This window comes from Eschrichtius robustus, chromosome 20, assembly GCF_028021215.1.
Source record: "Eschrichtius robustus isolate mEscRob2 chromosome 20, mEscRob2.pri, whole genome shotgun sequence".
In the NCBI taxonomy this organism is placed as follows: Eukaryota; Metazoa; Chordata; class Mammalia; order Artiodactyla; family Eschrichtiidae; genus Eschrichtius; species Eschrichtius robustus.
In genome coordinates, this window is record NC_090843.1 from 21,382,400 (window position 1) to 21,402,273 (window position 19,874).

At 45.2% G+C, this 19,874-nt stretch overlaps 2 protein-coding genes across 2 annotated transcripts; both read right to left on the minus strand.

The window, feature by feature from the left end:
- Positions 1-974: 974 nt before the first annotated feature.
- On the minus strand, positions 975-1,451 carry LOC137755540 (large ribosomal subunit protein eL43-like). Its single transcript, XM_068531750.1, is given in 2 exon segments — positions 975-1,297; positions 1,439-1,451. Coding segments are annotated over 2 exon segments (336 nt in total).
- Positions 1,452-8,745: 7,294 nt separating this feature from the next.
- Positions 8,746-18,387, minus strand: AARSD1 (alanyl-tRNA synthetase domain containing 1). Its single transcript, XM_068529766.1, has 12 exons — positions 18,069-18,387; positions 17,787-17,918; positions 15,850-16,009; positions 14,533-14,590; positions 13,967-14,123; positions 13,754-13,870; positions 13,342-13,472; positions 12,971-13,037; positions 12,688-12,779; positions 12,204-12,258; positions 10,976-11,070; positions 8,746-9,086 (listed from the first exon to the last, which is right to left on the minus strand). Exons 1-12 carry the CDS (start codon positions 18,105-18,107, stop codon positions 8,951-8,953), a joined length of 1,239 nt encoding a protein of 412 aa, XP_068385867.1. The 5' UTR covers positions 18,108-18,387; the 3' UTR covers positions 8,746-8,950.
- Between the last annotated feature and the right edge of the window lie 1,487 nt (positions 18,388-19,874).

Here is a 19,874-nt window from a genome sequence, read left to right on the forward strand (position 1 = left end):
TTCAGATCGTGACTTTCTTGAACAGTGTGCCTTTTGTGATTGTTTAGGTGTTTCTAATCAGCTCTTCAATGTTCGTTTCCCCTTAAAGCAGCTTTTCTTTCCCTGCAGTTCTCAGTTTCAGTTTCTTATATCCTATGTTTTCCTCTCTGTTGAATTCTTCTCTTGTTTGGCTGGAGTTTATCCAACACATCAAATCAAATATTGTTTGTTTGTCCGGAAAGGGAGCACAGGCAATAACCTTTCTGAGTCCTTGTCTGTCTAGCAGTATCTTTGCTTTGTTCAGGTCTAGAATCTTGACAAGTTTATATTCCGGGTGACTGCTGATGCCATCAGAGGCCAGTCTGCCACCACAACTTTTCTCACACATTGCCCAAGTTCCCTCCGCATCCCCATAGCCCCTTCTCTCACTGTGGTTGTGAAATCACATAGAAACAGTTGAAGCCAGCTCTCCGAGACAGATATATTCTACACTTGTCAGAAATAGCAAATTGAGTGTGTCCGTCAGGTTATTTTATGAACTTAGCCTATCTTGCCATGAAAGCCTGGTGTGAAGGATTTTATAAAAATATAGCTTATAAAGCAAATTTGCTTAGAGCAAAGGTAACTGAAATAGCCAGAAATACAAAACGTTGCTATTGCTTTCTGTCAGTAATCAAGACATGAAAAACGTTGTAGGAAGTCAAGAAGCTGGAAAAAAAAAAAAAGAGTTAAAGATGCAGAATTTCAGGAAGACTGAGAAAAATTGAGAGATAACCTGGAAGTAGCATTCAGCTTACAAAAAGATGAAAAAAAGAAAGAAATGTTCCCCGTTGTCTTACTACAGCCATTGATAGCATCAGTATAGAGGAATTCAGGGGGAGTTTCCAGGGGGTCCTGGAAAATGGGAATAATGAATGCTGTTTTCTGTTTTGTGTGTTTGTTACATAAATCAAGCTATTTATTATGGGCTAGCAATGTTTCAAATGGTGGAGCTTCTACTGGCCTTTGCATGCCTTCAGTCTTCTGAGGGCAGACGTTACTGTGACTGCAGAAGTGGGCTGGGAGGTTCCGGCACCACCAGCTACAATTTTCACGCAGGAACCCCAGTGCCTGGTCCCCACAACTTAGCTCTTCATTTTGGTTTCACCTCAGAAGGAACAAGTGTACTTGGCGTGCTGGCGGATTTCAATTTTCTTCACCATTCTCCTGAGGGAGGCATCAAAACAGGTCCCATATTTACTGATGATTCTGACCTTCTTAGTGCATTTAGCCTTGTCGTTGCAAACTAAGGCTGAGCCCAGAAAGCGGATGCTGTTTTCTGAATTAAGTTAGGATTCAGCACTATTCAGAATCTCTGGTCTTCATGAAGGTAAGGGCATAAAATATCAAGCATCAATTTGACCAGAAAAGGGTTAAAACTCAAAAACACAAATGACAAATCATTTCCAGAAGGCCACACCTTGTCTCTTCATTCCCTGCTGGCTTTTCGAGAAACGTCTCACTACTCCACGTCTCCCAAGCAAGATCTTCAGTAGCCACAAGGGGCCAAGACAATGAGAAGCCCTCTTTCAGGCTGGCTGAATCAGCGGAGGCTCTTTTATCTTCTTTTTCTGGCGGAGGCCTGGGCAACCACAGGCTCACAGCACCCTCTGCTGTTAAATTACAGAGGACAGTGCCTTGGTGTTGGGACTGAGACCACTAGAGAATTCTGGTCTGGGGCAAGAAGCAAATGACAAGAGCAAAAGAAACTCAAAATTAGTTTTCATGCAAAACTTCAGGATGAGTTAATCTTGCTGCTAACAGGCAGCAAAGACACAGCCAAGGAAAATGGGACAGTGGAAATTTTCCAGCAAGACAGCTTTTCAGTCTTTTCCAAAGCTGAATGGAAATCCCTGACTCAACCCACACCAAGGATCCAAAACAGGCAAAGTACACTTTTTCAAGCACCATTTGTAAAACACATGGAATATTGTCTTCATAGAAATACAGCCCAGAGTAACAGAAAAGGGGAGACAGGCTTAGAATTAAATGTAGGGAATTAGGGGCTTCTCTTCTGGGCCCTCTGGCTTTCAGCATGATAAGGTATGTACCTGCCCTAACAGAGGTAAAATTAGGAGCTACATGGCAACATTGTAATGGAAGGTTTTCACTTCTCTTTATAGCTTGCTTATTTGATCCTTTTTCCTTGCCAAAATCACCAGACAGCGTTAACATCCTTAAATGCCCCCGTCCTGAAATCACTTATTTAACCATGAGAGAGATGCTAGTTTATAAAAGAAAAGATGTTGGTCATATATATATATATATATGACAGATATATATATATAATTTGTGTGCTCTTTTAAAGTATATTACGAATACTTACGTAACTACTTAAATATACTAGCTATGCTACTCAGAGGCCACACAACATGGTGGTTAGGCAGATGGGCTCGGGAGCCAGATTGCTGGTTCAAAGTTGTGCCCTGCCATTTACTAGCTGTGTGACCCCGGCAATCTCCTTATCTCTCTGTGCCTCAGTATCCTCATCTGTAAAATGGGGGTGACAATGGAATCCATCTCATGGGGTTGTTCTGAGAATTAAATGAGTTGACATTTATAAAGTGCTTAGAACAACGCCTGGCAGAACTATATATGTTTAACACCAACCGATAATTAAGCAATACCAAACAATAATAAAATAAAAATTAGGCAGTGGCACTGAAGTCTGCTTTTCACTATTTGGAACTGAAATTAGCAGAGGGTTTTATCAAGTGTAGCTTCCTTGTGTTTGTGAGGTGTTTTTCAGACTATGTTTTTGTCACCCTCTTTTTGCTGGGGTATAACACAGGATTTACCTTCTGTTAATGGGGAGGGAGGTGGGCCTCTGGGGACCAGAAGAAATGGCCTAAAATTGGTGGGAGAGGCTCATTTGGGTGAAGAGCAACACAAGCTTCATGTCTGTCTTATTCTTTGCCTCCTTGTAACAGCCAAGTAAAAGGTGCCCAAAATATATGACTCAGTCCATCAGCCTTTTTAAGACCCTGTCACCTTCTGGGGCTGAGGACAATTCGCAGTCCAGAATTTCTATAAAGAAGGGGCTCAGCGATGACCATCTGGTTGGAAGGGAAACCAGCAGTTGTCTTAGAATAAACTAGTTTTGTTTGCCTATTAAGTGCACTGCTGTATTCGAGATGGCCTCGATACTGGAGCCCAGGAGCGACTAAATTCTACTCAGGCCTCTGTTGTCTCTGCCACAATCCTCCTCTGCTCTCCTCCCCCCAGTATTCTCTCATGTCACCCTGTTCTTTTCCTGTTTGACTTAACAGAATGTATAATTTTACATTTATTTGCTTCTCTCTCCCCTTTCTTCTCCAGGACCTCAAATACCATTGAAAACAGTGACCACAGCTGTATTATCCACCAGTGTGGCCCAGTTCTTAGAACAGTGTCTGACACACACTACACTCTCAATAAATACCTGCTGAATACATGAACAAATGAATTCCGTGATGGTTTATTACATACCCAAATCAACAATAACAACAAAAACAAGTTAGGTGACATGGAAGAAAGAGGAACTTTTATTTTCACAGAAGAAAAGGTTGATTCTGAAACACTTGGCTTTGAGGATGTTTGAGGATGAGCAGGGATATTTACAGGAGGCCTCGGCTGCAGATGGCTTCTGCAGGGAGTTCATGGAAGGGCTCAGCAAAAGAGAGGGAAGGCTCTCACTATCAGCGCATCTTCTGCTCTGGACACCAGCCAGTTCACCAAGACCCACTTTTGTTCCTTGACATTGAGAGTCTGGCACTCTGCTAGCAGTAGTCTTCACAGAAGGGGCAGACCTTTCTGGAAAAAAGAAGAAAACTTTCCATCACTCTTTCCCAAATAGCCCTGGTTGCCCTCCGTCGAAGGAACTTTAGTCATAGTTTGGATCCAATTCAGGAAAGGAATGGGAGACACAGAAGCTTTCTGCAAGAGTATTTCATTAGGGTATGTTGAGCTGTCTGTTTTCCCAGCAGGGCTCTGCAGTTTATTTAAGTTCTTATTAAGGAAAAGACCTGGCATTCTAGCATAACTTGGCTGGCTCTCTCGTTTCCACTCAGGGCTAAAGGGAGGGGTGGAGCTACAGGACATTCAGGCACGATGCCTGCCTGAATTCAGGCTGTCTCCTGCTCTGTGTCCAGCTTTCATCTGATGTCTTTTGTCTTTCATACTAAAATCTGATCCAGCAACTACATGTGCACGCATAGTTACAAAGGAGACCCTCACCTTGGTGTGAGCCACGGCATCTGTCTTTAGCAATTTATGGGTACTTAAGTCATAAAACTTTCTTAGCCAAGAGGGAGCCCTTTCTCACTATTTCTATGCTGTAAAAGTGGATTCTAGCAATGTTCCAGAATATGCAATCTATGTGTGTATATGTGTACCTAAAACTCTACCACGTTTTGTGCTAATTAATACCTATTATTCTCTTGGTCCTCATTTACTGTTACTCTAGTAAATGATCAGACTCACTCTGCTTGATTTTCTGGTGAACCTCACAAAAGATAATCTACCCCGTCCCTTGAATACAAACTGTACCTCTCCCCAGGGCATTGGATTAGGGCCTCTTTGACAGGTGTGAATGACATCACCAGTTCAAAATGTGCTGCTTTATTTTCCCTTCCTTTACACAACTAGTTATTGTTTTCACATAATTAGCTCAAATGTTGATGCATTTTCCTAATTGAGTTATTTCAGAAAATTCCTTCTTTCTTAGGACACCGTGTTCACATCCCCACTTGCAGGTCAAGAAATTGAAGGTAAGGGAGAGTCTCAGCAGGGAAACCATACACCCTGGGTTTGCCCGAGACCAACCTGGTTTGTGGTTCTGGAGAGATGTGTGGAGCACCCCTTTCACTCTTAGAAGTCCCCAAGTTTGGATAGTAAATGATATGGTCATTCTAAGCCTATGTGACCAGAACCCACCTGAGTGGTGGCAAGCAACAGTAGCCCCAGTACACTGCTTTTTTTTTTTTTAAATAAATTTTATTCATTTTTGTCTGCGTTGGGTCTTCATTGCTGCGTGCAGTCTATCTCTAGTTGCGGCGAGCGGGGGCTACTGTTCGTTGCGGTGCGTTGGCTTCTCATTGCGGTGGCTTCTCTTGTTGCGGAGCACAAGCTCTAGGCGCGTCGGCTTCAGTAGTTGTAGTGCACAGGCTTAGTTGCTCCGCGGCATGTGGGATCTTCTTGGACCAGGGATCGAACTCGTGTCCCCTGCATTGGCAGGCGGATCCTTAACCACTGCGTCACCCGGGAAGCCCAGTTCACTGCTATTTTTATTACACCCCAATGAAACAGAAACACAGAGGGAGAGAGGGAGATAACACACACAAGAAAATGAACTCATGGGAATTCCTTGGTGGTCCAGTGGTTAGGGCTCCACGCTTCCACTGCAGGGGGCCCGGGTTTGATCCCTGGTCGGGGAACTAAGATCCCACAAGCCATGTGGCCAAAAAACAAACAAACAACTCCCCCCCCCCCCCGGCAAAAAAAAGAATTGCCTTGGGTCTCTGTTCACGGGAATCCTGCCTCAGTCCTTCGGTAAGTAGGAACCCTTCTGTGAAGCAAATAATACTTCCCCGTCTCTCATCAACGATTCCATTTTGTACTGCATAACTTTTACACTACGGTTTTGTTTTAAAACACGATACTCATTTAACTGAGAAAAGCAAGATGCAGAGGAGTGTACATTATGTTTCAAAAGAGGGGAGATTTATACACATCTATGAAAAAAATACTGCCAGAGGATATATAAGAAATTAGTGGTTGTCTCTGGCAAGGAAAATTGGGCAGGGGCAGGGCTGGAGAAAAACTTTTTTAAAATACGTTTTTTAGGGACTTCCCTGGCAGTCCAGTGGTTAAAACTCCCTGCTTCCACTGCAGGGGGCGCAGGTTTGATCCCTGGTCAGGGAACTAAGATCCCGCATGCTGTGTGGTGTGGCCAAAATTTTTTAAAAATATGAAAATAAATAAAAATACATTTTAAAAAAATCTCTTGATGCCTTTCATACCCCCTCCGCAGCCTAATGATGCAACATCAATGCCTAAATTTTGCCCCAGAAACTCAAATTTCTCTTCCTTCTGGCCACCTGCCTGCAGGCCAGCTCTCCCACTCATCCTCCTCCTGGCTCCAGCTGAAGTCTCAGACTCTGGACTTCTGTCCCTGCCAAGTAGGCTGCCTTGTGGCTTTCAGTCTTACCAGACAAGCTGTTTTAGCTTCTTTTACTTTGGGAGAAAACTAACTGGACACCGTCATTCTCTCCTTAGGGGCTCTTGACACAGGAAGAGAAAATGATTCCCCACCAGAGCTGTATCCACCCTGAACTTCCTAGAGGTATATCACATGCACATGTAAGCACATAACCTCATCCGGAGACCCAGGGTTCAACCATAAGTTTGATTTATAGGACCAGCACAAACATCAAAGCTGACATGCCCTGTGAGGGAAAACACAGAGGCTGTTTGGGAGGATTGGTCTATACTTTGAAATGGAATGGCACATGAAAAAATACTTGTTAAATGTGAAGCTAATCTTTTTAACTACCTTGGATGCTTATTGCCCTATGATACTATTACTAATTATATACCCATTGGCACCTAACTTCCCTGAACCTTCTCATCTATAAAATAAGGTAGTTACACTAAATCAATGGTTTCCAAATGGTGCCCCGTGGCTCCATGGGGGTACCTCAGGGCCCTCCTAAGCTCCTGCAAAACTCCAAGCCTCCACTCCTTTTTCCAACCAGATCAACACAGCCTTCATCCATTTCCAAATTGGGCTGTTATATGTAAGACTCATGAAGAAAAGCTTCCTTTAAATTGAAGACAAAAGTTTGAAAGCCACTGCACTAGGTAACCACTCAATTCCATCCAGCCAAATTCTATGAAGCCACACTCCCTGCCTGCCTGTTTCTCTAGCAGGAACGCAGCAGAAATTCCTCATGTGGGAATTTTACCTGAATAAAGTCCTTGTGTGAACAAGGAGACAGACAACTAATCTGAAGCTATTCACCGGTAGCTGCTGGGTTCAAAAGACGCCTCCCTTGGCCTCAATCATAGCTCCAAAATAACCTGGGAAAGCACAGGAGGTGCCTGCACTCACATCCATCCACAGGGGCACCGCCCAGGGATGCAGCTCACCTGGAGGTGGCGGAAGTGCAGCTGCTCCTGCTGTTACAACCAATCCTCGATTTGCAGGTAAGGAGGAACTGAACATTAGGTAATCAAAAATACCCATTCTAGGTCATCTCCGGGAATCCAGTGTTTCCTTGAGCACTTACAACTGAATATGTTACTTCCCAACACCACAGAGATCGAGGCACCCCCATTACTGCCACGTCACCAGTGAGGAAAGTGAAGGTTGAAAAGGCAAGATAACTTTCCCGAGTAAACAACAGAACCAGATTTTTTAAGTTGTATTCTTAAATTGTGAAATATAACCTCATGGAATAAATCATAAATGTAGACAACAATGCATAATTATAAAGCAAAGCCCTATGTTTGTCACCCAAGTCAAGAAACAAAACACTGCCAGCACCCCAGAAACCACCCTCCCACCCCCACCTTGGGTCCCTTCTTCGTCCTGCTTCACTCCCTCCCCAGAAGTATCAATAAATGCTGTCCTGACTTTTAAAATCAATTCCTTGCTTTTTGTTATAGTTCTACCACCTATAGATGCACGAAGTCAAGACTACTCAGGTCTGTGAAACTCCAAAGTCTATGCTCTTAACCTTGAGATAATGCTTCCTCTTGTTCTATCAGCTGCTGAAAGATGACTTTAAATCTTCCACCAACTATGGATTTGCTTCTCCTTTTAGATCTGTCAATGTCTGCTTTATGTATTTTGAGGCTGTTATTAGATAACTATAAATTTAGAACTATTTTATCTTTTTTTTTTTGGCCACGCTGTGCAGCTGGCGGGATCTTACTTCCCCCACCAGGGATTGAACCCAGGCCACAGCAGTGAAAGCGCCGAGTCCTAACCACTGGTCCGCCAGGGAATTCCTTTTTTTTTCTGGGGGGGCGGGGCCAATAATGATTCTTAAAGTGTTATAGCCTTAAAGTCTCATTTACCTCATATTAATAATGCCCCCAGCTTTCTCTGGGTTACTCTTGCCTGGTATCTTTTTCCATCCTTTTCCTGCCTCAATAGCAGACTTGGAACATCTTTCTACTATATATTTTTGTGCCCTCTTGACCTATTTACAAAGTCATTGATACCTTTTAATTCTGAAACACAAGACTAGGAAAAGAAATAAGGAAAAAATAAGAGAAAACAAGGAGATGTGAGTCTAAGCCCTAAGCCGAGCCTCTGGCCTGACTCACATCTTAGGCAGCTGCATTTCTACATGAAGAAAGACTGCAGCTGGGTTTAGATAAATTACTACAGTTCATCAACATAACACTCACGGATAGGGTGTGCCTAATAGGAGCTGAATTAGAAAGCTGTTTAAGACTCACAGACATAGAGAACAGACTTGTGGATGCCATAGTAGGGGTGGGGGGTGGGTAGGTAGGGATGGATTGGGAGTTTGGGATGAGCAGATGCAAACTATTATATATAGAATGGATAAACAACAAGGTCCTACTGTACAGCACAGGGAACTATATTCAATATCTTGTGATAAACCATAATGGAAAAATTATGAAAAAGAATGTATATATATGTATAGCTGAATCACTCTACTGTACAGCAGAAATTAACACAACATTGTATATATCAACTAAACTTCAATAAAATAAATTTAAAAAAATAAAGCTGTTTATTCACAAAGACACTGATCACATAAGCACACTGGAATATACCGTATAAATTCATATCCATCATGTAAATATACATGGTACCACAATCATTTCAAGTCAAACTATTTTATTGTCCAAGAGACTCCTTCTGTGGTCACAGGAGGCCGGCTGTCAACGGACAACCAGGGAGGCACCCGAGCCCTCACTCTTCTGCACTCTGCGTGCTGACGTAGTCCTGGAGAAGCGCCTGCACCTCTGCCCGACGGCTCATCTTGGTGGCCTTGCCCTGAAAGCGGCCTTTCTTCCCCGCTCCCTTGCCTTCCAGCACCTCAGCCACCCTGGGGAGCAGAGAGACAGTCAGGGAGGGGGTCTTTGAGGGAAAAGTCACAGGAAAACCAAGGGCAGCCCTGAGGCTTTCCCCTTGGGCTGGGGGAAGAGAAAAAGTAAATCGCTTCTAGAAATACTTGTACATGTGCACAAAGATATGGGTACCATGTTTATTTAAGAGCGAATAACTGGGGGCTTCCCTGGTGGCACACTGATTAAGAATCCGCCTGCCAATGCAGGGGACACAGGTTCGAGCCCTGGTACGGGAAGATCCCACATGCCGCGGAGCAACTAAGCCCGTGCGCCACAACTACTGAGCCTGTGCTCTAGAGCCCACAGGCCACAACTACTGAGCCTGCACGCCTAGAGCCCGTGCTCCGCAACAAGAGAAGCCTCCGCGATGAGAAGCCTGCACACCACAACAAAGAGTAGCCCCGGCTCACCGCAACTAGAGAAAGCCCGCACACAGCAACGTAGACCTAACACAGCTAAAAATAAATTAATTAATGATTATTAAAAAAAAAAAAAGAGTGAATAACTGGAAACAATAGAAGTGTCTAGAAACGGGCTAAATTATGGCAACTTCCAAGGAGCAGGACAAGCGTAATTAGGAGTAAAGAGCTGTAGACACAAAGGCCTGTGGGAACAGCAGGGAAGGAACTGGGGCTGAGCGAGAAAGGTGGGCCTATGGCACTGGCCGGGCCTGTGCTGTCTGAAGAGGCAGCCCCCGCTCACGTCCTCGTAGATACTAACCTGCAGGAACGTGAGTCCAGTGTTGCAAGAGTGTGCCTTTTTTTCTTCTTTTTTTGAGAAAAGCTAGAACTCTCTATTTTTAAGTAAAAATCTCCTAATTTTAAAATGTAGCGACTAATTTTGAAAATTTAAAGTAGTACACAGGCCAAACCAGTCTATAGGCCACAGCTGGCTGCCTGTCAGGAACCTCTGCTCTAAATACTTCTGTTTTCCTTCAGTGTTTTACAATGAACACATATTCATCAGAGCCAATCAGGACTTCAAAAACCCTAAATGCCAGAAAGAATATGGGGCACTCCACCTCCATATCTAATTTAAAATAAGAAAATATAAACAATATAAGAGTAAAAAAGTCCAACACAATTCTAATTTTTCTATAATAACTATATCAATACCTTTTTTGATTCAGTCTCAAAACCCTAATTTTTTTCCCCAAGTTTGTCTGTGCCTCTGCTTTGCTGATGCCTTAAGCAGGTGCTTCATCTGCCTAGTGAGAATCCAGCACCTGTATTCATGTATCACTTATGAATCTCAATCTCTAAAAGAAAAAACATAAAGCACGTGAGATTTGGAGCCGAAAGTCCTGGGCTCGAGTCTCAGTTCTGCCACTTTAACCGTGAGATCTCAGGCACACAATGTGCTGTCCCTCATCTGTAAAACTGGGAATGATGGTGGTGATCATTATTTCTGCTCAGGCAACATCACATGGCTGTGATGTGAATGAAAATGGGATGCAGGGGCTTCCCTGGTGGCGCAGTAGTTAAGAATCTGCCTGCCAATGCAGGGGACACGGGTTCGTGTCCCAGTCCGGGAAGATCTCACATGCCGCGGAGCGGCTAGGCCCGTGAGCCACAACTACTGAGCCTGCGCGTCTGGAGCCTGTGCTCCGCAACGGGAGAGGCCGCGACAGTGAGAGGTCCGCACACCGCGATGAGGAGTGGCCCCCGCTCGCCGCAACTGGAGAAAGCCCTCGCACAGAAACGAAGACCCAACACAGCCAAAAATAAATAAATAAATAAATAAATTTATTTAAAAAAAAAAAAAATGAGATGCAGATGTGGTGGCCCTTTGCATTCAACAAGGGTGCTATTAGTAGGTTAGGCTTACAGGCTCTTCCACCTGTGCAAAGCAGTCCACGGAAGATTACCTGGGCGCCAGGGTCTCCACAGCCTCAGCTGGCCCTGCCAGTAAGAAGAGTCCAGCACCTTTCTCTTCGCCCACAGTTAAGAACAGGAGGGTCTCCTAGGATGGAAGACAAGAAGATGAGCCCTGACACTTAAAAGACGTGCAGTCAATCCCCCCTAAACTGCACTCTCTTCAGTCTCAAGAACAGACTTTTATCACATTGCAATATATAAAGATACCAAATCAACAGTGTACACCTTATACAATATTACATACCAATTATATCTCAATTAAAAGAAAAACAGGTTTTCCCTCCTAAACCACAAGTGATGTTCCTGATGAATGTAAGGCAGCCCCTCCACTCTGGGGCCCACTAGGGACAAGAAACTTTGAGAGTGGCTATAGGAACTTAGGTTGAATATTAAGAAGGGGGCAGAAGGCTGCTGACCATGACCAAGCATAAAATGCCTTTCATGATCTGACTCTCGCCAAACTTTGCAGCCTGGTCACCCCACTCCCCCACCGCCCCTTGCACCCTGTGTCTGCTATCACCGAAACCTCCATGTTTCCTGGCCTGGCCATCTCGGCTCCCCTGTCTGCCGATGACCGCTAAGCAGTCTTCTAGGCCCCTCCCCTGAAGCCTCCCCCGCCTTTCAGGGAATGCGCTCCTCTGCCTCTAGCACTGACCACCCTAAATTATAAATGTCGGCATACACGGTTGTCTCCCAGACTCAAGAGTGAGCTCCTTGAGAATCAGTACTCTCTACACAGAAATAAGAAGAGAGATACACACACGCTGCTTGGCCCAGAGCAAATATTCCCAAAAGTGTTTCCAGAGTGAATGCAAAAGAGAGACCTGGAAACCACTAAGCTCTGGTCAGGACCGGGACGGGTGGCTGAAGCCAGAAGCAAAGGAAAACTGAAGGGATGGCCTTTGAAGGAACTAGCCAACCCCCGTATTTCTGAAATCAGCCCTCAGCACATATAAACGTGGGTGGCATGGAGGAGTTCCAGTTCTGATAAAAGGAGCTCTGAAGCTGGTAAATGTCACAGCCCCAGAAACATCAATACCATTGACCGGGCTTGGCACGTAAAACAGAGCCTGGCTCAGAGTCAGTGCTGAGAAAATAGCGTTGAATGAATTTCTGTTCCCTGTTCTTCATGTGTTCATGCGGAGGGACCTCAGCTAACCTGACACCCCTCATTAGGTTTCCACCCGGGGCGGGCAGAGAACCTCATGCTCCTCTTACCTCTGACCCAATCTCATTGGCGATGATATTCATGAACTCAGAATCACCCTCCTTCCTAAAACAAAGGGCAAAGACATCAGATCCAAGTTGCAAGGGGAGCTAGGAAACTGCAGGAAGCCCAGCTCCTCCTCGTGAGGCTGGCCACACTGCTGCCTTTTGTGCAAAGTCCCAGAGAAAGAGAGTGCTGAGGGCCAGCCTGGCATCTTTCTAAGCCTCGGCACGTTATAACAAGTCTTGCGTTTGTTTGTCTCCCTTAAACAGGATTCACCCAGGTAAGTGGAGACCTGTTAGATGGCAAAGGAGATGAGGGAAGGCTCTAATGAAAGTTATAGTGAAGATGTTTAAATCAAACCCAGGAAATCTGCAAGGCAACACACTTCTTCGGGTCTTCTCAGCCTTAAGAACAACAGGGGCGACCCACCTCCCGCTCTGCACTGCGTACAGGGGAGAGGCTGAGCCCTAAGCCTAGCATCCCTGGCCTCACCTGTGTAATGTGACCACACCTCCCCAGTCTGGGCTGTTCCTGAGGCTGTGGGCAATGTGCACAGCCAGGTCTCTGAGCAGATTCAGGTTGTTCTGAAAAGGATGCCATAACTCAGTTGACAGGTGGGGAAAGGGTAACCAGAGAGAGCACCATCTCTCCACCCCTCCCCTCCCCACTCACTGCCCTATAACATGCTGCACATCCAGTTAGGTGGAGGGGCTGAGTCTGGGGAGCCTATTCCAGGCAGAGCCCACACCCTCGCCACCCTCTCTGGATAAATCACCTTCTGCAGGAGCTTGCTGGAGTTCTGTAGCTTTTTCACTGCTTCCACGTGATCCTCTGCTCCACACCTGCAAGAGAAAGGTTCGTGGAGGGCTGCCCAGTTTTCCAACTGCTTTTGGTGTCAGGCATAAATCAATGGCGCCCTTCTTGATGGGACCCAGGGACATTCCAAGGAAGCCTCAGGCTGTTGGGGAAGAGGATGTAAAGGAAAAAACCATTCTGTGTGCATCGGATTGACTATCCAAAGCACTTTAGCATTTATGCCTGCATCCTACCCCTAAAGATAGAGTATTCTGTCTGCTGTACAGGTGGGAAGGCTAAGCTCCGGGCTGCCCAGGCGCTGAGAAAAGGAGGCAGTGGAAGGGGGCGTACTTCAGCAGAGCTGTCAGTGCTTTCTCAGTGCTGTGACTCTTCTCCATCCACTTCAGCACCCGGTTCCCAGCCAGAAAGGTCACGTTGGTTTTGTTCTTTTTCCCCTTCTCAGAGCCCAGGATTTTAATGACCTACATGAGGCAAGGAAGTAAAACACACACACACACACACACACACACACACACACACACACACACACACACACATACACACATACATACATATATAAACCGCAGCAGGTGCTGGACCCAAGGGTAGGAGAGATCAAGACCTCCCCCCTGGCTCGGAAGCAATAAGGAGTGATTTCACTCAGGACCCCTCAGGTGTCCCCCTCTACCACTACCAGCCCTGCTGTGATCCCCGACCTCCGACACCCTCTCTCCCACCCACTCAAGAGCCCTTCCTCACCTACCTGAAGGTCACTGAGATTGCTCACATGGGTCCCACAGCACATGTTGGAATCAACGCTCTTGATGGTAACAACTCGAATAGGTCCAGCATGATCATCCGGCAAACCCCGGCCCCTCACCTGGAACGCAAGGGAGGGAGGAGGGCTGTCTGAATTTTGATGAGGAGCCCTTGGAGGGCCACTCTACAGAAGCCACCCTGCTGGCTCTCCCCTCACCTGCTCCACACCGGGATCATCCAGGCTCAGTTCTTGCACATACACAGGCAGCCGATCTCTGATTTTTTCATTGACACTCTGCTCAATGGCAGCTACTTGCTCCGCAGTTACAGAGGGGCTGTCCAGCTCGATGACACTCCGGAGTCGCCCTAACTCCCTGCAAGAAGTAGTAGAGTGGTCACAGGATGCTGATGGGGACAATTAATAATAGAAGGAAGTTTATCGTTTACAAAGCATGTTCATGTAAATGCTGTTATTTAATCCTCACAAAAATGGCACAAAGTAGGGACTGTCATTTCCACTTTACAGGTGAGGGGTGATAAGGAACATGATCAAGGTCATGCAAGGGATTCACCCCCTAGGTCACTGAGCTCCAAAGTCCATGTTCTTTTTTAAGCAAAGGGAGATGTTTCTCAGGGAAAACACAAAGTCATCCACCACCCCATCTTCGAGGGGAACAGGTGAGCACAACGGATTTTTATCCTCCTACCCCTGACTCACTACTAGGAAAGGAGCCAGCAGTCAGGGACCCATGCCTGACAGTTAGTCTTATGCCTCTTGCTCACCATGATGTTGTCTTCAGCCCAAACAGATGATCAGCAACCGCAGTGATGAGATGCTGCCCTGAGCAGAAAGAGGAGATGGGAGAAGCAGTGAGAAGTGATCATGAGTGACACGATCCCACTGTCAATGTCATCACAGAAATTCTCCTGCTGAAGACCTGCCTGGCACTGGGTAATACTCTTGAGAGATACTTTATTGAAAATCCTCAGGAGAATTCTGCAAGAGGTTTTATGATGCCATTTCTTGAATGAGGAAACCAAGGTCTAGAGAAATCAAATAACTTGCCAAGGCAACAGTAGCTCGTCAGAGGCAGGATTTGAACTTGAGTTCTAATTGTGCCAGATTCAGTCACTCAACAAAAATTTATCAAGTGCCTACCACGTGCAAGGCACGGGGCTGGGCACTAGAGATATAGTGCTATCCCTGATCGATGACAGCGAGGAGGAGGAGGAGGAGGAGAAGGAATCAACTGTGAAGGCAAAGGGAACAAGACAGCCAAAGGCCTTGAAGGAGGAAAGAAGCAGGATGTGTTCAAGGAATGGAGAGAAGGCCAGCATGGCCAGGATGCAGAGAGCGGGAGGCAGGAGCACCGGGTGAGGCTGGAGCGGTAGATGAGCGCCAGCCCAGGCAGGCCTTGTGCCCCATGGCGAGACGTTTGGCTTCATCATGAGCTACAGGTAGCCTTTGAAAAGCTTTAAAGCAGGGGAGTGGCCTGATCAGACTTTCATTTTTAAAAAATATTCTGGTTGCTTTGTGGAGAATGGGTTGCAAAGAGACAAGAATGAACATGGGGAGACTAGCCGGGATGCTATTACAGAGGGCTGGGGAGAGACAATGAGAGCTGACTGTGTTGACAGTGGAAGCAGATAGAGAAGTATTTAGAAAATAAACCGACATGGCTCAGATTGACTGGCTACCCCTAAAGAAGTGTCTGAACTGACTTCCAGGATTTGAGCAACTGGGTGGATGCCGATGCCATGCACTGAACACAGTGAAGGCGAAGAGGAGACCAGATCTGGGGGAGGGGGTGGCTTTTTAATTCCATTCTGGACATTTTGAGTTTAAGAAGGCTATGAGACATATACAGGTATAGATATCAAGTGGGAAGTTAGTAATACTTAAATCCAGCAGTTATTCTAATACTTTTACTTTAACTGCTCATTTTGCTTTTATAACATTTATCACATCTTGCCTGAACTGGAGCTGATTCTGAATATGTCTGTCTCTTCCAAAAGGTTAACTCCTAGAGGACCCAAAGCACATCTCAAACATCTGTGACATTCCCACGCGCAGCAACTGCCCCATCCCACCCCACCTACCTGAATGCTGCTGCATGTGGTCAAACCTCCGTTCCCAGTCTACCCGGACCTGTACCTCAGTCCCAGGGGTCAGAGGTGTCTGGGTGAAATGATCAGCCTGGGCGCCCCGGCGGGTCACTCTCAGCACAGAGATGTCATTGATTGTACCACGGTCATCAGGCTGGGGAAAGAAGTAAAAATAATCGGTGGTAGCAGGCAGGGCTCACCCTAACTCCTGGATACAAAGACCCTCTAGCAAAAGTTTGGGAGAAACACACCCAGAATTTGAGATTCCCTAAGGGAGAAGAAGCAATGCCAAGTGAGGTGGTCCACTTTGTTCATGAGGGTACTCTCTCTATCCTCTTCACTTGGAACACCTTTTGTTCTTCAGAACAAAATAACAGACTGAATACAAAAATTGTAACTACAGCATAAAATAGATAACTAATGAGAACCTACTGTATAGCACATGGAACTCGAAAACAAATAAATAAATAAAATTTGAAAAAAAAATGTAACTACAGCAACAAAAATTTTAGTAAAACCCAAAGAAACTTAATTCTCACTCTCATTGCCTTGGATTAGATTTTTATCTTTCAATAGTCTCCAAACTGACCTGAATTTTTCTCCCTTCTTCCACTCTAGCTTCTACACTGCTACTAGAATTAAATTCAAAAATATTCATTAAAAATATCAAATATTACAAAATATCAACTGCTTACAAGACACTGTGCCTACGCAAGAATACAATGTAAATAAGACATGGTCCCGCATGGAACTGAAAAGTCTGGAGAAGAACAGAGACATGCTAACAGGCAACTGAAATATGATCTACAACATGCCATAGTTCAAAAAAGTACATTGTTTTAGAGGAGCTCAAAGAAAAGGAACCTAACAGTCTTGGGGAATCAGGGAAGACTTCCTGGAAGAGGTGATTTATAAAATGAGACCTGCTATGGATACCTAAGGGCACAGGTTTTCTTTCAGCAGATCAGAAAAGCTCCATGCTGGGAAATATTGGAAGTTTCTCACAATCAAGTTTACTGAATATGTTCTCTCACATCATTTCTTTGCCTAAGCACTTCCATGGCTCACCACAGCTTCCTGAATGAAGTCCACACACCTTAACACATCCTTCAAGGCCCTCTGAACTGGCCCCCACTTACCTTTCCAAAGCCATCTCCAGCCTGTCATCAACACACACCAGAGGCTCCAACTATATGGGACTATTTTGCAGTTAACTAGACTTGTCAGATTCTTACAGGCTTCCCTGCCTTTGTGCTATTCTTTCGTCTGGGAAAGCCTCTCCCACAATGCCCACCTTTGGTGTTATTATTCTCCTTTCCCATGTTCTCATTGGACCTTGCCCCTACCCCATCACAGCACTGATAAATCTGCCCTCTGTTGTGCTCCTTCAGGGGAAACTTTTTCAGTCCATGCCAAACACCCTAATCGAAATCCTACCTCAGGTCCTTTGCACTTATTCTCCCTCCCCGGAATACTCCCCACCCCCCACCAGCACCACTAGATAATGGCAATGGCTTACCCCCTCACCTCACTTAGTTCTCGACTGAAATAACTTGCCCCCTACCTAGGAGGCCATCCCATCACTCTCTTTCCCTCGACCTTTAATTTTCTTTATAGCATTTATCATACTGGCATACTACTTATCTATTCACCATTTTGTCTATTTTCTCCAATAAATATTCTACGCATGCAGAGACACTTTCTTGTTCAGCTTTTATCCTTAGAGCTTGAATTAGTACCTAGCATTTGTTACGGACAGATAACTATTTGTTGATAAATACCTGCTGAATGAACAAATGAACTGAATTGAACTAATTTCCATCTGTATTCATTACAGCTGGGACTGAGGACCAGGAGAGCATTTCCGACCTGCTCAGAAAGAATTAGGGGCTTCCTGGGGAGGAGGAAAGGGGAAGGGACGGGCCTGGTACCTGTCCCCCGCCCTCGGGGAAAAGCAGCGTGTCTTCCAGCACCACGTGGAAACCGCTCAGCACTTCCTTCTTGCCGTTGCTTCCTTCGGTCTGCAGCTCCGCGGGACTGCAGGAGACCACGGTGGTGGTGAACTGGGTAGAGAGGGATGCGAGAGTAAGCCCCGACCCCAACCCTCAGCGCACCGGGACTGAATCCAGCTCGGTGCCCCCTCCACGCGGCGCCCTCTTCCCCGCACCGCCACACCCGCTCGGAGCATCAGGTTTCCCGCCCGCCGGCCGCACCTCCCTGGCGTAGCTGTCCCGCTGACACCGGAACGCCATCGCTGCTCTCCCAAGACGCCGTTAACCTTGCACACTGAAACGCCTGGCGCCGGACGGAGAGCGAAGCGGGACAATCTTCATTCCGGGCGCGTCTCTGCGCAGAAGCAGAAGGGCAAAGAACGGGGTGTGGTTTGGGCAAATTTATTGAAAACGCGAAGTGCAGGCGCTCAGGGTTGTTGAGGGACTATTTTAAGACTTTGAAGAAAACCAGAAGACAAGACAGAACAAAACTGCGGCCTGAACTTGTCATAGCACTTTGTTTGGCCCCGTTGGACCTCAGGGATGTACGTAATTCGGCCCCGCGGAAGCCCGCCTGATCGAAGTGGGGATGGTACTGGCTTGGATAGACAGCAACGCCGCCCAATGGAAATGTAATGCAAGCCACATATGTTAATTTTTCTTTAAAGCTCTTTTTTTTTTTTTAATTAATTATTTATTTGGTTACACTCGGTCTTAGTTGCGGCAGGCGGCCTCCTTAGCTGTGGCATGCGAACTCTTAGTTGCAGCATGCGTGTGGGATCTAGTTCCCTGACAAGGGATCAAACCCGGCCCCCTGCATTGGGAGCACTGGGATCTTATCCACTGCGCCACCAGGGAAGTCCCTTAATAATGTTTTTATTTAAATCACCATATCCAAATTATTATTTCATCATGTAATGTGTATTTTAAAATAAGTGAGTTTTTTTCCCCCCCGTACAAGATTTTCGAAACCTGGTATGTATTTTACACTTACAGCACATCTCAGTTCGGACTAGCAACATTTCGAGTACTCAATCACGTGTGACCATTGCTACGGGATTGGACAGTGCAAATAAAGAGGTTAACAGAAGTTAACAGAAGTTTAACTGCAATCGGTGCCTTAAAACGTTAAATGGATTAAAAGTTAAGATTAACTTTCTGCTCTTTTAAATCAAGTAATAAAAAGCTTGAAGTTCCCAGATGTTTCAGAATTTAGGGTTTTTCTGATTTTAGGCAGTAATGCAGACCATACCCATGTGTTACGTAATGTGTTCCATTTGGAACTCTGGAGCAACTCTATGTGATCAAACGTATTAATATTTATGCTGAGAAATAAATACGCTAAATGGAATAAACAAAGACTATAAATAGCCTCACATCATTTTAGGTCATGTTTTGCTGCCGGATGAGTTTTGGTGTTAATTTTTTTTTTTTAAGTCAGTTTTTAGAAATTTTCGGTTTTCAGAATTGTGGGCAAGGGAACATATGCTATACAAGTTCAAGTCCCAGCTTTGCCACTTATTGTGACCTGTTTGAGCACCTATTAAGAGAAGACTTAATTATTTTATAAGGTTGATATGAAGTTCAAAATTTTTAATGAGATATTAAAATACTTAGTAAATTGTAAAGCACGATACAAATACAGATTTTCATTATGTTATTTTTTAAGTTTAAGAACTAATGTCAATATCAAAATGGGCAAAAGACATGGACAGAGCACATTAAAGGAAATATTAATCACTAATAAACAATGAGCAATCTCATAATTTAAAGCAAATTAAACCAGGGAATTCCCTGGCAGTCCAGTGGTTAGGATTCTGTACTTTCACTGCTGAGGGCCCAGGTTCAATCCCTGGTCGGGGAACTAAGATCCCTCAAGTCCCTCGTCGTGGCCAGAAAGAAAAAAATGAAGCAAATTAAACCAAGTATAATTTTATCTTGGCAAATATCTAAAAGGTTTTGGAGAATGGAGCACTCTTGGTGGAAGTGAAAATTGGTATTTCATCTAAAAGCAACTTGGCAACAGCT